The 22,116-nt window shown below is 43.0% G+C and overlaps 1 protein-coding gene across 3 annotated transcripts in view; it reads right to left on the reverse strand.

Annotated features, from left to right (window-relative positions):
• Nucleotides 1–21,710, reverse strand: part of sh3kbp1 (SH3-domain kinase binding protein 1) — a 55,555-nt gene extending 33,845 nt beyond the window's left edge. For all 3 annotated transcript variants that reach the window (XM_033639082.2, XM_033639081.2, XM_033639083.2), the window contains exons 1-2: nucleotides 21,571–21,710; nucleotides 10,409–10,566 (exon numbers count right to left, since the gene is read on the reverse strand). In XM_033639082.2, coding sequence (XP_033494973.1) covers nucleotides 10,409–10,566; nucleotides 21,571–21,574 — 162 coding nt within the window. In that variant the 5' untranslated portion in view covers nucleotides 21,575–21,710. The remainder of the gene's footprint in view (nucleotides 1–10,408; nucleotides 10,567–21,570) is intronic.
• Between the last annotated feature and the right edge of the window lie 406 nt (nucleotides 21,711–22,116).

Consider the following 22,116-nt stretch of genomic DNA (forward strand, 5'->3'; position numbering starts at 1 on the left):
AGGCAGTGTTAGGAAGGTTACTTTTGAAATGTATTAGGTTACAGATTACTATTTACCCTGTTAAAAATGTAATAACTAATGCAACTATTGGAATTACTTCATCAAAGTAATGTAACTTATTACATTTGATTAGTTTTTGATTACTTTCCTAACCAAAATCATTATATTAAGATGTAACTTTGTAATCACCAACATTTTAATAAGCAACTGTAATTCAATTTTTCCCAGTTATAGTAATTGACTACAGTTACATTAATTTTGTTGTTTAATTACATGTAACTAGCAACATGTTTATAGTATATCCTCAACACTGCCCAGAATGAACAAATCAAACGTTGGCTCTAGATATGGCCATTGCCGTTTTCATGTTTTCTTGTTGGCCACTGTGACTCTCCCAACACGCTTGGCACACGGGAGAATTTTAAACTCTGCAAACTCACTGATAGTTGTAGATGTCACTAAATCCTACACACTGGACCTTTAAATAAAAAAGACAACTGTTTTAATCTACTGAATCGCTTAATTCAAATTGAGAACTTATTATGCAAACTTTGTTTTAGGGTGATGACATCATAAAATATGATGAGACACATTCAAAGCTTCATCTGAAAAACCTCAATAGAATCTTTGACTCTTTGGCCAAAAGAGTTCACACTGACGATATTATTGAGATATCTATAGAAGATTTTGGGTGAAAAAATATATCAAATATATCTTTAAATTTTGGTAGAGGGAATCTCTTGCGCTTCAGCCCTTCTGCAACTGGAGGTCGGTGCTTCTCAGAACAGGACAACAGAGATCAAAATAACCCCGTGGAGTCAAACTCTGACTCTGATGAAGACGCGGTTGGCGTCAAAACGTTAGTTATTAATAAATTCATCACATGTGATCTGAGTGCTCTAGTGCTTTTCTTGTGGATTCCTCCACAGGGTTATTTTGATATCTTTAAATTTGTTTATTACTGGTTTGTCTCTTTGTCTCAGAATGCAAGTAAAGGGAAGTGGACAGAGAGTCTGTAACCATTAAAAGTGTACATTATGGAACAAAAAGAGAAATAACACTTCATTGATAGTGAAGAGGCAGCCAGGCGGTGTTGGGGGAGGGAAACAAAGCCAGAACGAAAGGACACAGAAATAATGTAGGAGGTGCTGGATTATTCACACCCTATGATCATATGTGTGCTATTTACATGATATCAATATTTCATTTTTAAATATTTCAGTTTTTGTCATCTGAAATATTGCAAAACCCTTACTTTGAATGATAAAAAGGATATTTGGTACAGCCCTACAGACAAAGAGTGGTATCTTCAATAACTCTTGGCAAGGAAAACATGAGTGCAGTTAGTGTGTGGTTGGTTTATTTCACTGAAACAATGAGAGCTGTGAGACTGAGCTAAAAACAGAGAGGTGGTAGAACCTGGCAGATTCCTTCCTTTTGCTTTCTTTTTAACTGTTAATGTTTACTTATCTCTGTTTACTGAGCTCAGGTCAGTCACACAGTTATTTTCCCATGACATTTGGTGTTTGCACTTTGTTAAGTAGGCTAATGCAGTGTTAATGCAGAACCAGGAAAGATACACATTGATTCTGCAGTTAGAGTGCAGATGGATTGGCTGTAACTCTGCATGCCTTCATGCACTGCAAAAACAGATAGAGAGGCACACACACATTCATTCAGAATCTCACATGCACAGACACAAACCCACAGACTGACTGGGGGAAAAAAAACACTTTTAACTTGGAGACACAAGCCAACCTACGCGAAAACCCACAGCGGCCATTTGTTAGCCTGCAGCTTCCCCTGTTTTATGAGTGGCGAAGGAGAGGCGGCGGTGTTTACTAGCTGTTTGGCTTTCTGCTTCATGAAAAGCAACAGAACATGAATCCTAAAATCCATCTGTTTTCTCTTAAGGCTGCTGGTTTGAAATAATTAATACATTTGAGTTTGCAATCTGAGACTAATGAGTGCCTGGTTTTGCAGAAGAAATCAAGGGCAAAGCTATCTGAGCTGTTCTTGGAGGCCTTTGTTACTACTTGGACTGCAATCATGCTCTACTGCAATTTCTCCTGTGGGGATATGGAGGTAACCCAGAGTTAAAGGAAACCCAGCTGAAAAGAGGAGAGGAAGACGACGTGATTCATCACATCTGAACAGGAAACACCTGCATAATGTACTCCGCAGTGTTGGTTGTGTTTGTCTGCATAATGTGTAAAAGCCTGACAGCGAGTATGTAGTTTACACTGCACTGCTTTAATGCAAAACACTGCTTTGTGCATCCCCTCTCAGCAGACCTCTGACCCTTTTCCTCCCAGTTACAGATAATGCAAAACAATGCAGTGTAGCAGCTATCATCCACTGTGTTAGCACTACAGAGGAATCTGTAGCCCAGAGACACACAGAGAGAGAAACAAGAGTATGGGGAAACAGCTTCGCTTGTTAAAATCATTGTGAAATGCAGAGGAACCATGACGCAAAATATTATTTCCCCTCTTTTCATAAACCTTATCCTTATTGTGCAACTCTATTCACTGGTCATACTGGCACAGGAAGAAAGCTTTTATATGAGCCATAAAGATATGTTAACATAAACAGTGAGTCCAAATGAGACCTGAAACAATCAAAGGAATTAATCTGCAACCATCTGGATAAATGATTAATTGGAGAGCTGTATATTACCTTTTTTGAAAGGTTGAAAGTTTCACAGGCCAAAAGATGGTAGCACAAGTAGCAAAGTATCAAATAAGTCCATTGAACTTTGAGACTCCTCATATTCTGTGTTAAGGAGAGTTTATGGCCTTTAAAATGTGGTACTGAAAAAATGCAGACATTGTTTGAAATATCTTCACTTATTTAGCCTGTTACTATTATTTATTCACATAGCAAGGACAGAGAGAGAGAGAGAGCTTGTTTATAGCTGGTATTAACGTGTTTTGGTTATGCAAACACATCACCGTTCACACCAGTGTCTGTGAACACTTGTGTTCAGACTTCTATACTGCTTCCTTCACTTAATTGAGAGGGTCAAAGGGCCCCACACAAAGTTATTACGTCTACGTAACGTTACGTCTTCTTGCTAGCTGCTCACTAGCACGCTCGCTAGTCAGGTTAGAGTTTTTGTTGGTACTGCTGGAGATATAGCATTCAGTAGAATTCAACAATCTCCTTTCAGAGCAAAACGATGGACGGTCATGTAACACTCTTTCAACTTGCCGTAAAATGGGCAAGCTGAAGAGAATTAGCGCGTTGTCACCAAAACAAGCATAACATCCTGCACTGATGACGTTGTTCTTGCTGGGGACGCATCTAAAAGTATTAGCATTTACACTACAAAAGATACTGCGTCCGAGACCACCGTAATAAACCAACTCATAATTGAACCATTCTCATATGGTTAGAAGAAAACTCAGACTCAGACTGAATGCAATGATTGCCCACGTGGAGGCCTCCGACCGACGTAACTGCTCGCATAACATCTCATACATCACATATATGACAACACAGCATCCAGTTGCTAATGGCTAACGTTAGCCTACTGTAGCGTAGCCTCTGAAACATTAACGTTATCTTCCTTGTGCATTTCCACTTACTAGTAACATTAACACTACTATCTAACGTTAGCACTGTAACCTTATTCTAAAACTCATCAGTCATCACTGACTCCGGTTGAGTTTTAAAACTCCGGGGTTGCGTTTGACTGTCTTGGTTGTAACGTTACACTCGCTCTCCTCTTCCGTGTATCTAACGTTACCTTGCCAACTCCACGTCTATCATAGACGTAATGAGGTCATAATGGAGGAGAGGGGAGTAGGCCTTTGGAGGGAGGTGGCGCTGCAGGAGGAGGGGGGTGGGACTTTGGAGGGAGGCAGGAGTTGTGGATGTTCAAATATTTTCTAAGTGCTGTGTGAAATGCAAGAAAGGAGTAGCTTTAAGTGATCAACTCACAATGCATCTTGGTGGTCGTCTACATTTCTATTTGACTCTGTCCACTTATGATTAGATCACCAAAGATGCATGTTAATGCTAGGTATAAACAGGGCCTTAGAGATAGAGAGCGACTTTGTCAGTGTTATCTTGTGTATGACATGTCTGTATCTTCACCGCGCTGTGCCTTAACAAACACATCTGTTGCCTGCATCCAGCTGCAATCTCATCATTGCATGATAGAGTACAACTTCTAGGTCTCAATTCACCTCACAAACAAACAAGCACACAAACCCTCACCTCAAACAAGCAAGTGGCTCTGTCTGAGCACACAAAGCAAAACGGTGTCGCACAGGTGCAAATGTGGTAATTTCTTTCATCACAGTGAGCAATTTCTGGGTAACACTTGTGACATACACCAAAACACGAAAACCACTGACAGTAGAAGTAAACAACTTTGATTATCTTGTTACAATGCATCATTCTGCTGGGAAACTTCCTAGCATTCATGTGAATGCCACTTGACATGCACCACCCACCCAAACACCTCATGGCAACAACATTTCCCAATGGCAGTACCGTCAGGCAGGACAATGTGTCATGCCACACCGCAAAAACTGCTCAGGAATGACCTGAGGAACAGGGCAAAGAGCTTAAGGCCTTGACCTGGCCTCCAAATTCCCCAGATCCAAATCCAATCGAGCATCCTTTGGACATGCTGATACGTCATCTCACAACCCACAGGACTCAAAGGGTCTGCCGTGACGACCCTGGTGGCAGACACCAAGGGGCATCCCCAGACTTCCTGTGCCCATACCTTGACATGTTGGAGCTATGTCCAATCCGTAGAGGCCCCACCGTGGATGGGCAGTGAGTCTGGGGTGTTGGCATGTCCCACAGATGCTCAGTCGAAATGGGAACTGGGGAATTTGGATGCAAGGTCAATGCCTTGAGCTCTTTGTCACGTTCCTTGGGCCATTCCTGAGCAGTTTTTGCAATGTGGCATGGTGCATTGTCCTGCTGAGGGGGCTTCTGCCATTGGGTGTTGTTGCCATGAGGGGGTTTGACATTTGAAAACATTACCTTGGAGTATAATAGGTATACTTTTGTATTTTCTGACATTTTATAGCTTATTAGTGAATAAAATTAAAGACATTTAAATCTATGGTTAGGGTCAACTAGGAGCCACCTATTTCCAATGTGAGGGGAATAATAGTTGGTTGCAGCCTCCCTATTGTCAAGAGTCTTTTAAAGTGTTGTAAGGCAGCGATATTGTTCCTGTTCTTGAGAAACAGCAGTTGAGAGCAGCAGATAGTGTTTCTAAATGTACTATCTTGACAGATTTTAAAAGATACAGTCAGGTCCATAATTATTTGGACGATGATACAGTTGTCGTCATTTTGGCTCTGCACACCACCACAGTGGGTTTTAAATGAAACAATGAATACCTGCTTAAAGTGCAGACTCTCAGCTTTCACTTAAGGCTTTTTTCAAAAATGTAGTATGAACCATGTAGGAATGACAACCATTTCTTCACACAGTCCCCCGACTTTAAGGGCTCATAAGTATTTGGACAAACTAACACAATCATCAATTAAACAGTCAGTTTTAATACTTGGTTGCAAATCCTTTACAGTCAATGACTGCCTGAAGTGTTGGACACATAGGCATCATCAGATGCTGGGTTTCTTCCCTGGTGATGCTCTGCCAGCCCTTTACTGCAGCCGTCTGCACTTCCTGCTTGTGTTTTGGGTGTTTTGCCTTCAGTTTTGGCTTCAGCAAGAGAAACGCATGCTCAATTGGAGTCAGGTCAGATGATATGACTTGGCCATTGCAGAACATTCCACTTCTTTGCCTTAAAAATGTCTTTGGTTGCTTTTGCAGTATGCTTCAGGTGAATGTCCATCTGCACTGTGAAGCATCGTCCAATGAGTTTTGAAGCATTTGGTTGAGTCTGAGCAGATAATGGTGCCCCAAACACTTCAGAATTCATCCTGATGCTCTTCTCAGCAGTCACATCATCAATAAATACAAGAGAACCAGTTCCACTGGCAGCCATACATGGCCATGACATAACAGTACCTCCACCATGCTTCACTGATGAGGTGGTGTGCTTTGGATCATGAGCAGTTCCTTCCCTTCTTCCTTCTCTTGTCTTCCCATCATTCTGGTAGTTGATCTTTGTTTTATCTGTCCATAGTATGCTGTTCCACAACTGTACAGGCTTTTTAGATGGTTTTTGACAAACTCTAATCTGGCCTTCCATTTTTAAGGCTAACCTATGGTTTGCATCTTGTGATAAACCCTCTGTATTTATTCTAGTGAAGTCTTGCCTTGCTTACAAGAGCAGCAGGATGAAAGCTGAAGTGTTTGGGGCTACATTATCTGCTCAGATTCAACCAAATGCTTCAAAACTCATTGGACAATGCTTCACAGTGCAGTTGGACAATGACCTGAAGCATATTGCAAAAGCAACCAAAGACATTTTTAAGGCAAAGAAGTGGAATGTTCTGCAATGGCCAAGTCATATCATCTGACCTGAATCCAACTGAGCATTTGTTTCTCTTGCTGAAGCCAAAACTGAGGGCAAAACACCCAAAACACAAGCAGGAAGTGCAGATGGCTGCAGTAAAGGGCTGGCAGAGCATCACCAGGGAAGAAGCCCAGCATCTGATGATGTCTATGTGTCCAACACTTCAGGCAGTCATTGACTGTAAAGGATTTGCAACCAAGTATTAAAACTGACTGTTTAATTGATGATTATGTTAGTTTGTCCAAATACTTATGAGCCCTTAAAGTCAGGAGACTGTGTGAAGAAATGGTTGTAATTCCTACACAGTTCATACTACATTTTTGAAAAAAGCCTTAAATGAAAGCTGAGAGTCTGCACTTTAAGCAGGTATTCATTGTTTCATTTAAAACCCATTGTGGTGGTGTACAGAGCCAAAATGATGACAACTGTATCATTGTCCAAATAATTATGGACCTGACTGTATGGTTAATGACTGTGCGGTTTTTGACAAAGAACTGAGTGTTTCCGCAGTGAGCAATTTGGTTTTAGATAAAAATCAGTTTAGCTAGTTGGACAGCTAACACCAGCTCTAGGCACTGACAAATACACATACTGTATTTGCACACTAGCTAATGCAGCCTGCAGTCTCATGATGTCTGTAACATTGGTTGCTTTGCTCAATTAACTGTCTTTTTCACACTTGACGGTTTGTCAACCTGAGCTGATCTAAATATTACAGCTCTGAGTGGTTTAAAGTTTGGAAACGAAAACACCTTTCAAACTGTCTTTTAGTGAAAAACTTAATTCAGTGACCTTCACCTTAATAATCTCAGTCATGCCAGTTGTCAGTCATGACGGCACCAGAGGGGGGTTGCTTGCATACCATCACTTCCTGTCCCCTTTTCAATCTGCCTGTCCACATCCCCCACTTCCCACACACACACACACACACATTCATCAGCATTGCGAAGCTTAATGTCACTGATTCCCATAACTGCAGTCTTGTGACAGACCAGTCTGGTATTACTGCATTACTCACAGCCTCTCTCTCTGGCTCTCTCACACACACACACACACACGAACACAAATCCACTCCAACACCGTCAGTGGGACTTCACGGGCCCATTGTCCGAATCCCTGACAGTGAATGAGAGCTGTGACATTCAGTCAGCACAAATAAAGCCCGGCTGCACGGCGGACCACCTGACAATAGACTCATTTCTTCAGCGCTGTCCAAATGTGAAGGCTGCTCTCTGTCCCTGGGTCGCAGAACTTTTCTACTTCCCCTCATGGTACAGTGAACAAGATACTTCCCTCTTCTCATTACCACAAGCACACTGTTTTACTATGCATACCACAAGCTGAAGCTTTACTCTGGCATCTACATGTCTAATTAGGGCTGCTGGATTGTAGCAAAAGTCCTAATTTTGGTCCACACTGACATCGCTACTACTTAAAACTTATTGGGTTTGAAAACATCTCATATTAATTGAACTTTGGAAAAAAACTTGAGGTGAACTACACAAACTGTCTCTTCTGGCTGAGACTGAGTTTAGGCTTTTAGGAAGGGACGAAATCGGACCACTGTAAAGGAGAAATGTGTGCTGGATTTATAACACAAGTTAAAATGAGAGCATCATTGCAAAACATAACTCGGTACAATAATCTCTATTATCTTGTTTCCATAATCATTGGAGATTGGATGCTCTGAATCTAAGCGGCAACTCAATTTATCAGTGGTCATTTTAATTGTCAGGTCTATGAATCAGCTATCACCTCTGGAACCTCCCGTCCACAACGGGCTTGAGACGCGCCCTTGGTTGAGGGCTTGGCTCAGATTCCAGAGTTACTCTCTTATCCTGAAGCCTCCTTAAGGAATTTGATCCCCTTTGATTCGGCGGTGGGAGCCTCTTGCGACCGCATGCCTTTGTCGATCCTAGCAGAATTAGAACCCTGGACCTTCTGCACGGAAGACGAGTGCTCTAACCACTACACTAGGGAGGCCCCATTTTGATTGTCTGGTCTATAAAATGTAAATTTTATCCAAACACAATCAGCTTGGTATATGCGTAAGACAGAAAATTAAAGAAGGACATATGAAGAGGAGAGAAAGAGGAAGTGATGAGACATGCTGAGTTAACAAGTCTACCACCCATTTTTAGTTTGCTTTCTAAAAAATGCTTCCAAGTCTTCCTGGACACTGCTAGCGCTACCATATAATCAGGCCCAAAAAAGGGCCAGACCTTACATGAACCTGCATAGTTACAGTCCAAGCCCGACCTGAGCCTGAACCACAGCAGGAGTCTTGGGCCTGGACTTGATTAATAACCACAATGTCTATTTCCACTCGACTGTAAAACATTTGTTACAAGCTCAAGTCAACTAAAGTCTTTTCAGTGCAGTAACAGACATCTGACAAAACAGACAAAATCAAAGACTAGCTCTCAATATGGCAACTCGCATTTTTGCGTCAGTGTTTAACTTGAAACTGCTTTAGCCCTTCTGCGTGGAGGGCTCCCTCACAGTCCAAAGACATGCAGATTAGGCTAATTGGTGACTCTAAATCGCCTGTAGGTGTGAATGTGAGTGTGAATGGTTGTCTGTCTCTATGTGTCAGCCCTGTGATAGTCTGGTGACCTGTCTAGGGTGTATCCCCGGGGTACATCCTTGACAGCTGAGATAGGCTTCAGCACCGCCACAACCCCTAACAGGATAAGGGTTGTGGAAAATGAATGAATGAATGAACTCTGTTCAGTGTTTTTACCGGTTTAAATAACCAGGTTCGAGGCGCCCAGAAGCTCACTTGGCATCCTATATACAAAGGCTATGTCCTTGTCGCAATGGAAGCATGTTCGATTCCAACCTGCTGCCCTTTTCTGCATGCCAACCCTTCTCTCTCCCCCTTTCACACTAAAAATCTGTCCTATCAAATAAAGGCAAAAGCCCCCAAAAATCTTTTAAAAATCACCGGGTCTGTTTGCTTTGGAGAGGAGGAGACCTCTGTGGATAACCTGGCTACTGGTAAAAACCTCCTGAACATCTGTATCAGAAATAAAGTGAGCACCTATTAAGTTATCAGAGAAAATAGGTGAGCACACATTAGCACATGCTAGGCTAGCAGTCTGTCCGCAACAAGCCAAATAGCATCAGAGAAACACTGATTTTTATCGTGAAACTGTTTTATGAAGTGTTATTACTGGTTTTAATCACCTGGTCCAGTTGTTTCGGAGAGGAAGAGAACTCTGCGGATAATTCTGCTCCCTGTAAAAACCTCCTGAACAATGAAGAGTGAAGGAAATCTTACCAGGAGAAGTTTCAGCTGGTTGCAATCTGCAGTCCTCACTGCTACCCCCCCCCCCCCCCCCCCCAAATCTTACACACACAGCTCCTTTAAGACCAGGGAAATTTTGAGAAATTACACCCCAGCCCGAACGCATTTAGTCCCATCAGATTTGAGCGGAGAATCAGAGCTCTCGATACTGCCAGCTAAGCATATGATAACCAGTGGAGCCCCTGAAGGTACAGTCCTCAAGGAGCCAGTATACATCATCAAAAGTTCTTGTCGGATGGTCAAACAGCTTCAGAAACCCCCTCCCCACAGACCTTTCCAACACTGTGGGGGCTGCATTCAACAATTTCCCACTTCATGCAGATATCAAAGTCAGACTACAAACTCAGCCTTAACATACCTTCATCTCTTTGTCTCTTTGTCTGTCAAAACTCTAATCCTAAATTTAACCCTAACCTCTCTCGCTTTACAAAGAAAAAAGTGTTAAGACATCACCTCGAGGTGAGACACCCAAACACCCAAAGCAAACCATACTGCAGTGACACACTGGAAACTGCATGTTTACTCTGCTGCTATTTATGGAGGGCCTCTTGTGGGTTTATGGAGCGTGTAAGAGACTGAGAATGAGGAGAGAAAATGAGGTGTGTGTGGGGGGCTGGGGGGTTGATATTGTGATTACTCACCCTGACAAAGTTATCCGGGAACAGGCCCCTACGTCCGCCCAGCTCGCCCTCCCACCAGCCTCCATCGTCCCGCCGTATGTTCACGATGATGTCGCCCACCGTCAGGCTCAACTCATCGTCCTGCTGAGCCTCATAGTCAAACTCCACCACTGCCTCCACTGGGGACAGAGAGACATGGAGGAGGAGAAAAAAAGAGAGTGAGTGTGTTGACAATAAACGGCAATAAAAAGGTCAAAACACTGCAGAGGTGTCACATTGATCTATATTTACTCTCTGGCACAGCGCTTTTGAATTTGATGATTCTGCTGGTTTTATTTATTGATTCGAAACTGTAAGTGACAGATAAACAATAACACATATACAGTGTATAAACGCACACACACAGCTAAGCACACACAATCCTTCTACAATGATGGAATTTTGCATTAAAATGCCATTAACTCTGGCCCGCTACACTGCAGAGATAAAGTATTTAATTCCTCTTTGGTGCAGCTCCAATTCTGATGTTTCTTTTCCAAAGAAAAAAACATCTGACTCTCAAGCACACACAAACAAATACAGGCCAGAATCCTTAAAAGGGGAGGTGGGATTACCTGTGCTGTCATAACTCGGGTGATTAATTCAGCATCATGTACCTTTCTGCTACACTAATTCCATCAGTACAATGATTAAGACTCAATACGTGGCTGCACAGAGTTTCGTTTTCAAACAGGAAAACTGTTCTCACTCCCTAATTAAAATGTGTCCCATGCAGTGAAAGTTATGTTTACTTTCAGTGTTTGTCATTTCCATATTCATAAAAACAGACTATCAAGAAGAATGACAGTATCAGTGGCTTCAGCCAGTCACACAAAACAAAATCTGTTTACATTCAAGTGACAAATGCCTCCGGTGGATAAACTCAGCAGTTATAAGGGGAGCAACCAATGAAATCATGTGACATTACAGTACAACAAAGTCTGGATACTGCTGTTTGTTTCATGTTTCTAATCGGCACTCAACAGGAGTTTATTTGACCACCATGACCATCCCATAACCTTAACCAAGTGTTATTATTGTAACCATGATGCCAAAGCTTTAACCTTAATGAAGTAATCATTTAAACCCAAACCACCATATTTCCTACCCTGGAAATCCAGAGTTCTTGCGAGAGCACAATTTGAATTTGCTCAGCGAGTCACTCTGGCAATCAGTAATGATGCTCATTACCTATGCCCATGAAACCGAGCTGCACCAATCACATCGGTGTATCTGATATAGGCGGGCCAGAGGCGAGCTAAACAGATGACGACAGCGCTGCGACGACAAAGTCCGGAATCAGTCAGTAAACATTGCAAGATGGCTACGGCTGAACACCAGTTGTTTGAAACAGCTTTGGCCGCTACAATGAACGAGTTAGACTTGGCTTTTTCTCTAAAAGAGGAACAGAAGACGGGGCTCGAGTCTTTACTTTGCAAGAAGGACGTTTTTGCTTTTTTGCCGACCGGATACGGCAAGAGTCTAATCTATCAGTTAGCTCCGCTGGTAGCTAAGCTCTGGATACGTCACCCCGTGTATTGTTCTGATTGGTCGTAGTGTTATCCAGTTGTGTGTAGTGATATTTTCAAATGCATGCTTGGTGCCACCCCTCGAGTTGGGCCATTTTCATTACTGATGGCCAAACCCTAAATCTTTCTAGATTTGGGTCTGGATTTCCAGGCCACATATTTCCCTTCACCCTAACCAAACATTAACCATAGTTCAACAGTGATTTGTAGCGCATATGGAAGGAACTTATAAATGATGATGTCCTGATGATAGGGCATCAGATCAGAAACTATCCTATGTAACGTTCTGCACGATGACGTATTTTGTCATTTGTCATTTGTCAAGACCTGTTGCATAAAACCAGATTTTCTGCACTGTTTGCATCCACGTTTAGCCTTCAGTCTCATTTTTCCTTGCTTTTGTTAGCAAAATGCTACCACAACAAACTGTCGATTTCTGTGAAACTTCTGGCCTCATGACTGTGAATCGTGTTGTGCGTATCACGTGCAAGTTCATCCTTGAGAGCATGCACAATACAAAAGCAAATGTGCACAAAGCTACATTGTGCTACTAGTGGTCAAAAGCTCTGTAAGAATACCTCTCATTACAGTTACTTTTGCTTTGCTGTTCTTTCAACCTACTGTCAATCAAACTATGCAAGGTCATGTTTTGTTTTTTTTTTTATTATTACACATTCCAGTGCAATGAAATGATGAAACTCTTAAGCTTCAGAAAGGCTTCAGAGTCACATAGAGTAGACAATGAAGAGAAAATAGTGATAAAGAGTACATGGTTGCTGCACAAGGCTGTACACAAGTTGAACCATCTCAGTTAAAAGTAACATAGACCCCCGTTACACCTTACTGTGATCTGACTGCAATCAGATATTGCTTGACCACATGACTGTAAAGGTGTTAATGCACCCAAAATGCAGCTTTGGACGGCTTGTGATCGGATCGGCCAAACCACCTGTGGAGGTGGCCAGGGGACGCATTGTGATCAAATTGAACACAACTGTAAATGCACTTGAATTTTTAATCCAAATACAACAACTACGTGGGCGGAAATAACTAAACACGTAAGTTTGTTCCAAACCAGCGAGGTAGCAGCCAGACCGAAAGAATGAGGTCACGGATACAGGCGGCAAAATGAGATTCCTCCGTGGGGTAGCCTGGCCTCAGCCTTTGAGACTGCGTAAGGAGCTCGGACGTCTGAAATAGAGTCGCTGCTCCTTGCCTTCGAAAGGGGTCAGTCGAGGTGATTTGGGCATCTGATCAGGATGCCTACTGGGTGCCTCCCGTTGGAGGTGTTCTGGGCAAGTCCCACTAGTAGGAGGCCCCGGGGCAGACCCAGAACAGGCTGGAGGGATTACATATCTCATCTGGCCTGGGAACGCCTTGGGGTTGACAGTGGGAGCTGACAGTGTTGCTGGGGAGAGGGATGTCTGGGGTGCTTTGCTTGGCCTGCTGCCCTCAAGATCTGATGCCCGATAAGGACTCATTTATGCTCAACATTAAATACGGATCCGGATATGGACGGAGCCTTCTGTCCGTGCTCTGCGTTCATTTCGTCCGTATTTCTGCACGTTTCCATAAAGCTTACGGATACGGGCCAAACAGAGCAGTACCACCGGGAACCATGGAGGCAGTGTTGCTGTCACAACCTGATACGTAGCTCTAGTGAGACATGAAGAAGAAATAACAATTCAATTTCTCTCATCGGCAGTACTAGAGAAAATAATTCTCCGTCCTCCAGTTGTGATGTATTTAACAGCCTCACCGACCACCGCCTCCTACAACGCTGCCTCTGTTTTTGTCTTTTATGCAAGAGGTACATTATCAATATCTCCTCCACAGTCACCATGTTTGTTTTTGAGTTTGTTGTTGTCATAAACTTTTGACGCTGGGCTGCCCCCTGGTGGATATATTGGTTAACATCCATGCCAACGTAAAGGGCGCATGGAAGTATGTGGGCAGTGACGGTAACATCGTTTGAAACAGACGTATACATTTTCGTACGTAAAGGGAACATAAATGAGCCTTAAGTGGATGAAAATGGATGGATGGATGGATGGATGGATGGACGGTTAGTGAGCTAAGCTACAAGCAAGATAGTGGCAAGACAGCTTATGGATATGGACAGTCATGCATGGAGTAAAGACGAGACCAGGTGTCTGCTCTAATTTTGGTCCGACGAAAGTATACAAGCCAAGTCTTGGCATGAATGAAGAAATGGCAACAAATGGTAGAGAAAGGCTACAACCAGTCCTAACGACAGGAGTGAGGTTGGGTTCTTTTAGCTGGACAGAGAGATCAGATCTCAACTGGATCTCAATGTGCATACTGGATCTACCAGAAAATACAGGAATCAAGTCGTTTGAGCATGAAGGAAGAGTTTCAAATATATGTGCAGGAAGTGTTGAGTGTCATTAACAGTAGCTCAACACTGTTTAAAAGATGGCAAAGTAGATGTGATTTTATGACGTGGAATTAAGAGATAGATTGAAAAAACAGTTTTCTCTGTTGTGAAAATGCACATTATGCTGAATTTACTATAAAGACAACAGGTAAACAGAAAACTGGTAGGCTATACAGTATGCCTCCCTGAAATTTGGTAAAATATAAAAACTATCTCAAAATGTCATAAACAACAACTCATACACTCACACACACATGAAAGCACCTTGTGACTACTTGTGCAGCTGCTAATACTTGTAAAAATGTACTGAATGTGTCATATCAGATATAGCTTTCTTAACTCTAACACTCTAACCCTTCACACACACACACACACACACACACACTGGCCACAGAGGCCTTATCCTTGTCTAAACTGCATGGGCTGCTAAAGGGGGTGTGAGGCAGGGGAGTTTCAGGGGTGGGGTAACCATGGGAACAACAGTATAAAGGGGTAGCTATGACTCAGACACATTGGCTTCCTCCCCAAAACGATCTCTCCCTTACACACATATATGTATAGCGTAACATGCACATACAGTCACAGGTTTTAAAACACTAACGCACCAACGGGCAAACACCCAAAATGATGACACCGACCACAACCAACCACACTTCTTGCGTAAGTCATTGTGTTAAAGTGGAAGGTCAGGGCGTCACTGTGCATTTACAACAGGAGGAGAACTTCTGCAAGACATCAGTAGTGAGCAGACAAAGCAGACGACTGCAGTCCAAGTCGGTCTGGTGCTCAGATGGGAAGGAGGATATGATTCTGGCTTGAGATAACTACGAGAGATTAGCCACAGATGAGACAGCGACGTGGCACAAATGCCATTTTCTTTTTTTTTTAGCTCTCACTTGTGATGTTTCTGAGGAAGTGTCACATATCACCAGAGTGGAAGTGGCAGGTTCTTCAGTAAGGAGAAGTATGTACAGTGAATTGATAGTTTGTGGCAGTTGTCTTGCAAACCGCATTACAGTACATCTGAGTGGCAGAACAGGACAACACACTGCAGTCCACCCACCCATCCACGTCAGTCAGAAGCACATACACTACTGAAGGAGCCGACAGCTTGTGGCTCTGCACAGAACGCACATCACCGAGTGCAAAGACGGGTGCAAGTATAAAGTGACACAAAGTTAATGCCAAACAGGCTCTGCAGAGGAGCTAAGTCTGGTGTGAGGCAATGCAGAAAGAGTGGAAACTGAGCTGTGCAATGGATGTTCACTGGGTATGATTTTACAAAGCAAACAGCCTTTATTTACTGATATGATGTACAACACAGCATGATGGAATAGCTGCAAACCCACAAATGCACCAAGGACATTTTAAGGTAACGTAATGCTCTGCAAAGCAATATGACAGCCACAGCCGAGCAAAGTCAAAGTCATTCCAAAAACAGACATGTTGCATAAATTAAATGATAATCAAGCAATTAATATTCAACGATAAAAGTGGTGAATTCTATATTTTCATTATTGTCGATAAATCCCATGAAACAAGGGTTTCCAAACCCTGACACCTCCATTATTGTCCAAAAACTATTAAAGAAAACACTTAAATGAGCCACTTTGTCCTGTTGCACTGTGTGACATGCTCCTTCATTATCATGAACACACACAAACACACACACACACACACACACACACACACACACTGTAGTTTATTTTGACTCAATCCCATATGCACTGTCCTGCTGCTTTAAATACACACTCGAGCACCACATACGCAGCTGAAATTAGCCTCCAACAACATACATTATTAACTCCTGTGTGAGTAACATTTTCCAAAAAAGCGGGTCACTCATACATGTAGACCTCATTTGCACCTGGTGTAAACATGCGTCTTTAGCAAAGGATACTTGGTAGAGCCCATACAGTAGCAGTGTTGTCCTTGGACGAACAAGCACTACACTGCATGCAGAATAAAGACAACAATAATGCTAGCAGAGGGCCATGATCAGAGAGCATTTCCACATACAGACTGTATGATATGAGTAGGGATGGGCACGAGTACTCGATTTGGACGTCAGTATTTATTCAATGCATAGAGTAATTGCTTTTTTTCTTTTGCTTTGTAAAAGAAAACATCCATCCATTATCTGTCGCTGCCTATCCTTTTCAGGGTCACAGAGGAGCTGAAGCCTTTCCCAGCTGACATTGGGTGAGAGGCGGGGTTCACCCTGAACCGGTCGCCAGACTGTCACAGGGCTGACACATATGTACAGGAAACCATTCACGCTCCTTCGCACATATGTCTTTGGACTGTTGGAGGAAGCTAGAGAACCCAAAGAAAACACACACTGACACGGGGAAAACATGTCAACTCTACACAGCAGGGCCCAGCCAGCTGGTGAGTTCAAACCCAGAACCCTGCACTAACCACTGAACCACCATGTCAACCCAAAATAAAACACGTCAAAACATAAACAGACCCATCTCCATATCAGAGTTTCCTTTTTTGGGGCGGACGAAGCAGTGATGTAACTGCTGTCTATGAATATCTGCACTGAGGCATGTAGCAAGAATTATAAATCTGCACAGCTACAGATAACGTTCAACATTGTCAGTCTGACATCACTGAATCTAATATTTTAAGCAGAGTGGTGACCAGGCAATAACGTTACACTTGCATATCAAAGGTAATCTGTGCAGCTCAGGAAGCTAGGCTAACCCTAACCCCTACTTACATTTCAAGCACTCTACTCCACAGTGCTACATGTAGCTACATGCTAACATCAGGAAAACACGTAATCTTGGCCGCCGATGTTGTTCATTTCTCCCTGATTTCAGATCATATTCCTGCTGGAGCATGTCCAGCTGTGGAGATTTTGGTCTTCATGGTAGAAAGTGCTGCTATGCTCCTTTACAGCCATTCCTCCAACTGCAAGTACACTGCTACATGTAGCTACATGCTAACACCAGGGAAGCATGCAGTCTTGGTTGCCGATGTTGTCAGTTTCTCCCAGTTTTCTAATCATATTCCTGTTGGAACATGTCCAGTTGTGAGGGTTTTGGTTTAGAAACTTTTATTGGTGATTTTACACAGTAGATAATGCCGCTACACTCCATTAAAGTCATTCCCCATCTGCAATGATGGTGCAGACACAATGAGATAAGGAAGGCCCGGAAATGCTGACCAATCAGAGCAGACTGGGCTTTTTTAGGGAGGGGCTTAAAGAGACAGGCACTAATACTGAGTGTTTTGAACATTAAAGTATATAAATATGTTCTATTCGAAAACAAAAGTACCTATGAACATGAGCATAATAGCCCCCCTTTAAAGCACATTACTTTGGTTTTTGGGTAGGTGTTATTTGCATTTTTTCAGTACTTAATGTCTTTTTATTGACTAAATGATTAATAGGGAAAATGATTTAATTGCAGTGCCACTTGCACACATCTAAACACTTGTGTTGGGGATGATACATCGTTTGTGTGTGAAAGGCTAAAAATGACAGAGAGGAGGCCTTGAGAGGACATGAGACCGAATTTCTGAAAGCCAGCAGACAAAACAAAACTCCCACTCAAGTGGTCAAGCAACGCACTCACATTCAGGAACCGAGATAGGCCTGTGGCGTCCTCTGAACAGCTGCAGTCAGTTTAGATAAGAAGAAACTGCACATACAAACACACTGAACTCTGCAAAGCCATGCTGACATTTCACTGGTCCACAGCAGACCTGTGTTTAGTTGTGGGTATGTTTCACTGCTGACGCTGATGATGTCAAGAGCAGCTGCGTGTTTTCAGTCTGTAAAACATTCACGCTGGACTGAGGCCCACTGGGAGTCAAAGCCACCCACTCCAACTGTGGATCAGATCACAGACTTCAGCAAATTCTCCCACATTAAAAGGAAAATTCCAACTATTCTCTGCTAAACTCATCATTATGTTGCATTGCAGGAAGCTGTTTTGTGACAAAGTGTTTGCACTCCGTCAACCTGCATTGAATATTTCTAATCCCCAGCACTCCCATTTCCCAGAATGCCTTTTGACAACCCCCAGATAAGACCTCTGTGCATTCATCTTTGTGTTTTGAATGTAAGTGGAGGGAGACACAGCGACAGCGAAAGCAACAGCACAGCAAAAGCAAGAAAGACAGTAAGAGTTTTCAGTTCTGGCTGAGGAAACTGAAACTCGTCTTTTGGTCACAGTGTATTCCTTTCTATTACGACTTATTACAGTAGCGAGAACAAGCTCCTTAAACATTGTGTCTATCTGTATAACTGTTAAATCTTCAACTCTGAATAACTCAAGGTCACAGTTATAGACAAAGCTGATACTTCTTTCTCCTTAAAACTGCAGCAACAGTAGGTTTTGTCTTCATTTTGTATGTTATCTATAGGAACAAGCAAAGAAATAACCAAAATAACAAAAAGGCACCCAAGGATGCGAGATGCATCTCCACAAGCTGCGTATAATAATGACTTTTCTGGCCGGTGTGATGTAAAAAAGCATTAAAAAAGAACATCTTTGAATTTGCTGTCTTGCACAACATCTAAACACACTCAGTGGCCACTTTATTAGGTACACCAATACAATCTAATGCAATCCAATACAACTGTTTCGTAGTAAAGTCTACCTTTATGATGCCTGTAATGGTTTTTATGTTAATTCAATTGCCTGTTTAAGCACTGAGGTCATAGTTAGTGGTGGTGTTGTACTGGACTGCATTGCATTAAGAGGTGTTTCAAAACAAAACATAATCTAGTCCAGTACAACGCCATCTTTAACTATAACCCCAGTAACAAACATACTTCTGACAATGTCACCAACAACCTAGTCTCTATATACAGACTCTACATTCAGTGAATGTAGAGTCTGTAGGCAAACCCCGGAGATCTTGCCTCCGGGAGAAGAGCGGAAGAGCCCTGGTTTCCGGTTGTAGGCTGTTTGTAGTCTGCGTGATATTGACCAATCATGTTTAAGCCGGCTGTAGTTGTTGCCAGGTTAAAGGTGAACTAACGAGGCGGAACATAATTGGCGTCACTGCAAACTCTGAATCCATCGCAATGGTTCAGCATATTTACTTATATATAAACGGAAGTCGGAAACGGAAATTCGCCTCCTCAAACCGAAATGAAAAAAATCGGGGGTCTGGCCACAGAGGCTGTATCGCCATCTGCCGAAAGTCAGACGCCAAATACAGCCAATGGGTTCCGAGAATGCCAACAACTAAACATTATAAACTTTGCAAAGGAACTTGTGCTGAAGCTGTTTTGTTTAATTACAACAGATTGTACAGGTGTACCTCATAAAGTAGCCACTAGGGGAAGAGCTTGAATAATAAGTTAAAGGGTCAGTTCACCCCAAAACCAAAAATACATATCATTCCTCTTATCTGTAGTGCTTTTTATGAATCTAGACTTTTTTGGTGTGAGTTGCCGAGTGTTGGAGATATCAGCCATAGAGATGTCTGCTTTCTCTCCAATATATTGGAAGTACTGTATATGGCACTCAGCTTGTGATGGTCAAAGTGCCAAAAAAATACATTTGAAAAGCAAATGTCAAATGACACAGCAATGTCTCTGTCATGAGCACGAGCCTCTCGTCCATGACTAGATGCACCCTTCCTTCTGTATAGTGACACTGTTGGTGGGTATAAAGAAAATAGTTCCTGCATTAAACTGCTGACAATACGCTGTGTTGATTATCTTGCGTAACCAGGTCATGATTTCTGGAAAGAGACATTGCTGCTGAGAGTTTTTGAGAAATTTGTTTGAGTGCCATCTAGGTCCATTATACTGGAGAGAAGGCAGACATCTCTACGGCCAATATCTCCATCACTCAGTACCTCACACCAAAACAATCACTACTGACAAACAGCACTACAGGTAACAGAAAAAATATATATTTCTGATTTGGAGGTGAACTATCCCTTTAAAAAAAAGGACAGTAGTAGGACACTTGGCAACTTATCCCTCTTGTACAAATGTCATGGACAGATTAACCCACTTGGGGGCCCCCATGGACACCCCCACAACCACCACCACCATCCTTCTGGGCACTGTGCATGCATCCTGTAACCTTTTAGATTCATACGGGGATATGCACCATGGCATATGAAGATATAAAAACTACTTTTAGGTTCAGCTTATATGCAGGAACTGTTTGAAGGCCCTTGTAATTCCCATTTTGGCTGATACTGTAATTAGTGGCGCATATTACAGCCAATTTTGCAATTAATTAAACGACCACAGCGCACACACACACACTCACACACAGTGAATATGGTCTCAGACCTTAGGGGAATTGCCCACATTTCCCAGTTGGTCATCCAGCCTTGACGGTTGAATCTAAATGTGTCTGTGAGTGTTTCCCTTGGGGATAGCTGTGCATTGTTTATTTACATGCAGCAGAGACAGAGGTTCATTAGAAAGCATGCAAGCAGAATAGAGAAGAAGTATTTTTGGGCATGGGCTGCAACTAATGACTATCTTCAACATTCACTTGATCAATCAGGATTTTGTTTACAAAGTGCCAAGTGCTCCTTTGCAGCACAGTGCCAGGTTAACCACAGGAATGTCTTGTAGATGCAGCACATACACTGAAAAGTAGCATGAAAAGAAAAAGGAAGTGCCACTTCCAGCCCTGCATGACTCCTCTATATGCTCATAACTGCTAACTCCTCCACCAAACCTGCTGCAATCGATTAATTTCCATGCATTGTGTGCAACAGCGCAGTGCTGTGGGAAATGATGGCGATGATGAGAAGAATGTCACAGCCAGGCCTGTTTCATGCACGGAGACGGGGAGCCGGAGAGAGTCAAACACTGTGCAACACAATGGGCAGACAGACAGAGAGTGAATGTAAACGTGTCAACATCTGCAACTCATCAATGTGACCCGCTGCTTTTCCTGAAAACGCACCCGCACAGCCGCGCTGCCGCACACCCACGCGTCGCAGCTTTCTAATCATGAATAAAGCAACGGAAACGCTGAGAAACGCCAGAGCCCGTGCGGTCACTTACAAACAGCTCGGCTATGTATGAAGCGACGTCAGTGGAGGTGAGGTGGGGAGGAGAGGAGAGGAGAGGAGAGGGGGAGGAAGGAGAGAGGCTGAACCCTGCGCGCATCTGGACCGGGCGTTTATTCCTGCCCATCCAGATGCGCAGAGGCGCTGGAGGCTATTTTTGGGCATTCTGTAAATTAGAAGCAGAAAAAGGCGTTGCATCTCACCCATTTATGTGTCCCGGTGTGCTGGTAGTGCTCCTGTAGGTTAGTTGGTGACGGGAAAGGTGGCTGTGTGAGGTTTGTGCCGGACCGAGCCCCAGCCTCCTGCTCGTACTATAGATCCGCTACCGCCGCGCTGAAACGGGAGGAGCGTCTGATGAAACCATATTCCTTCCTCTTTTTTTCTCTCCGGTGACACGGCAGAGGAGGCAGAGCGAGGACCCAGAAAACGGAAAAGCGCTGATGAACAATCTCTCTCTCCCTCTCTCTCTCTTGCTGCCTTCAAGTGCACCGCGTAAATTCCGACTTCCCAATTTGCGTTTTGCATCACAGCTTGATAACGGGAGCATCGTGACGCAATTTGTTGCACCATGCATGATGCACGCGGAACAGATGGTGGTGACACAAGTCCTCGCAGATCTGTTTACTCACAATGAGCTGTTTTATAAGAAAAACTCAACATCCTATTACATGATCATATAATTAGATTACTTTTAAGATTTCCATATTTGATATTTTATTTGATGAATTCTGTCATGTAGACTCAAATCA

Source organism: Epinephelus lanceolatus, chromosome 20 (genome assembly GCF_041903045.1).
Source record: "Epinephelus lanceolatus isolate andai-2023 chromosome 20, ASM4190304v1, whole genome shotgun sequence".
Taxonomy (NCBI): Eukaryota; Metazoa; Chordata; class Actinopteri; order Perciformes; family Serranidae; genus Epinephelus; species Epinephelus lanceolatus.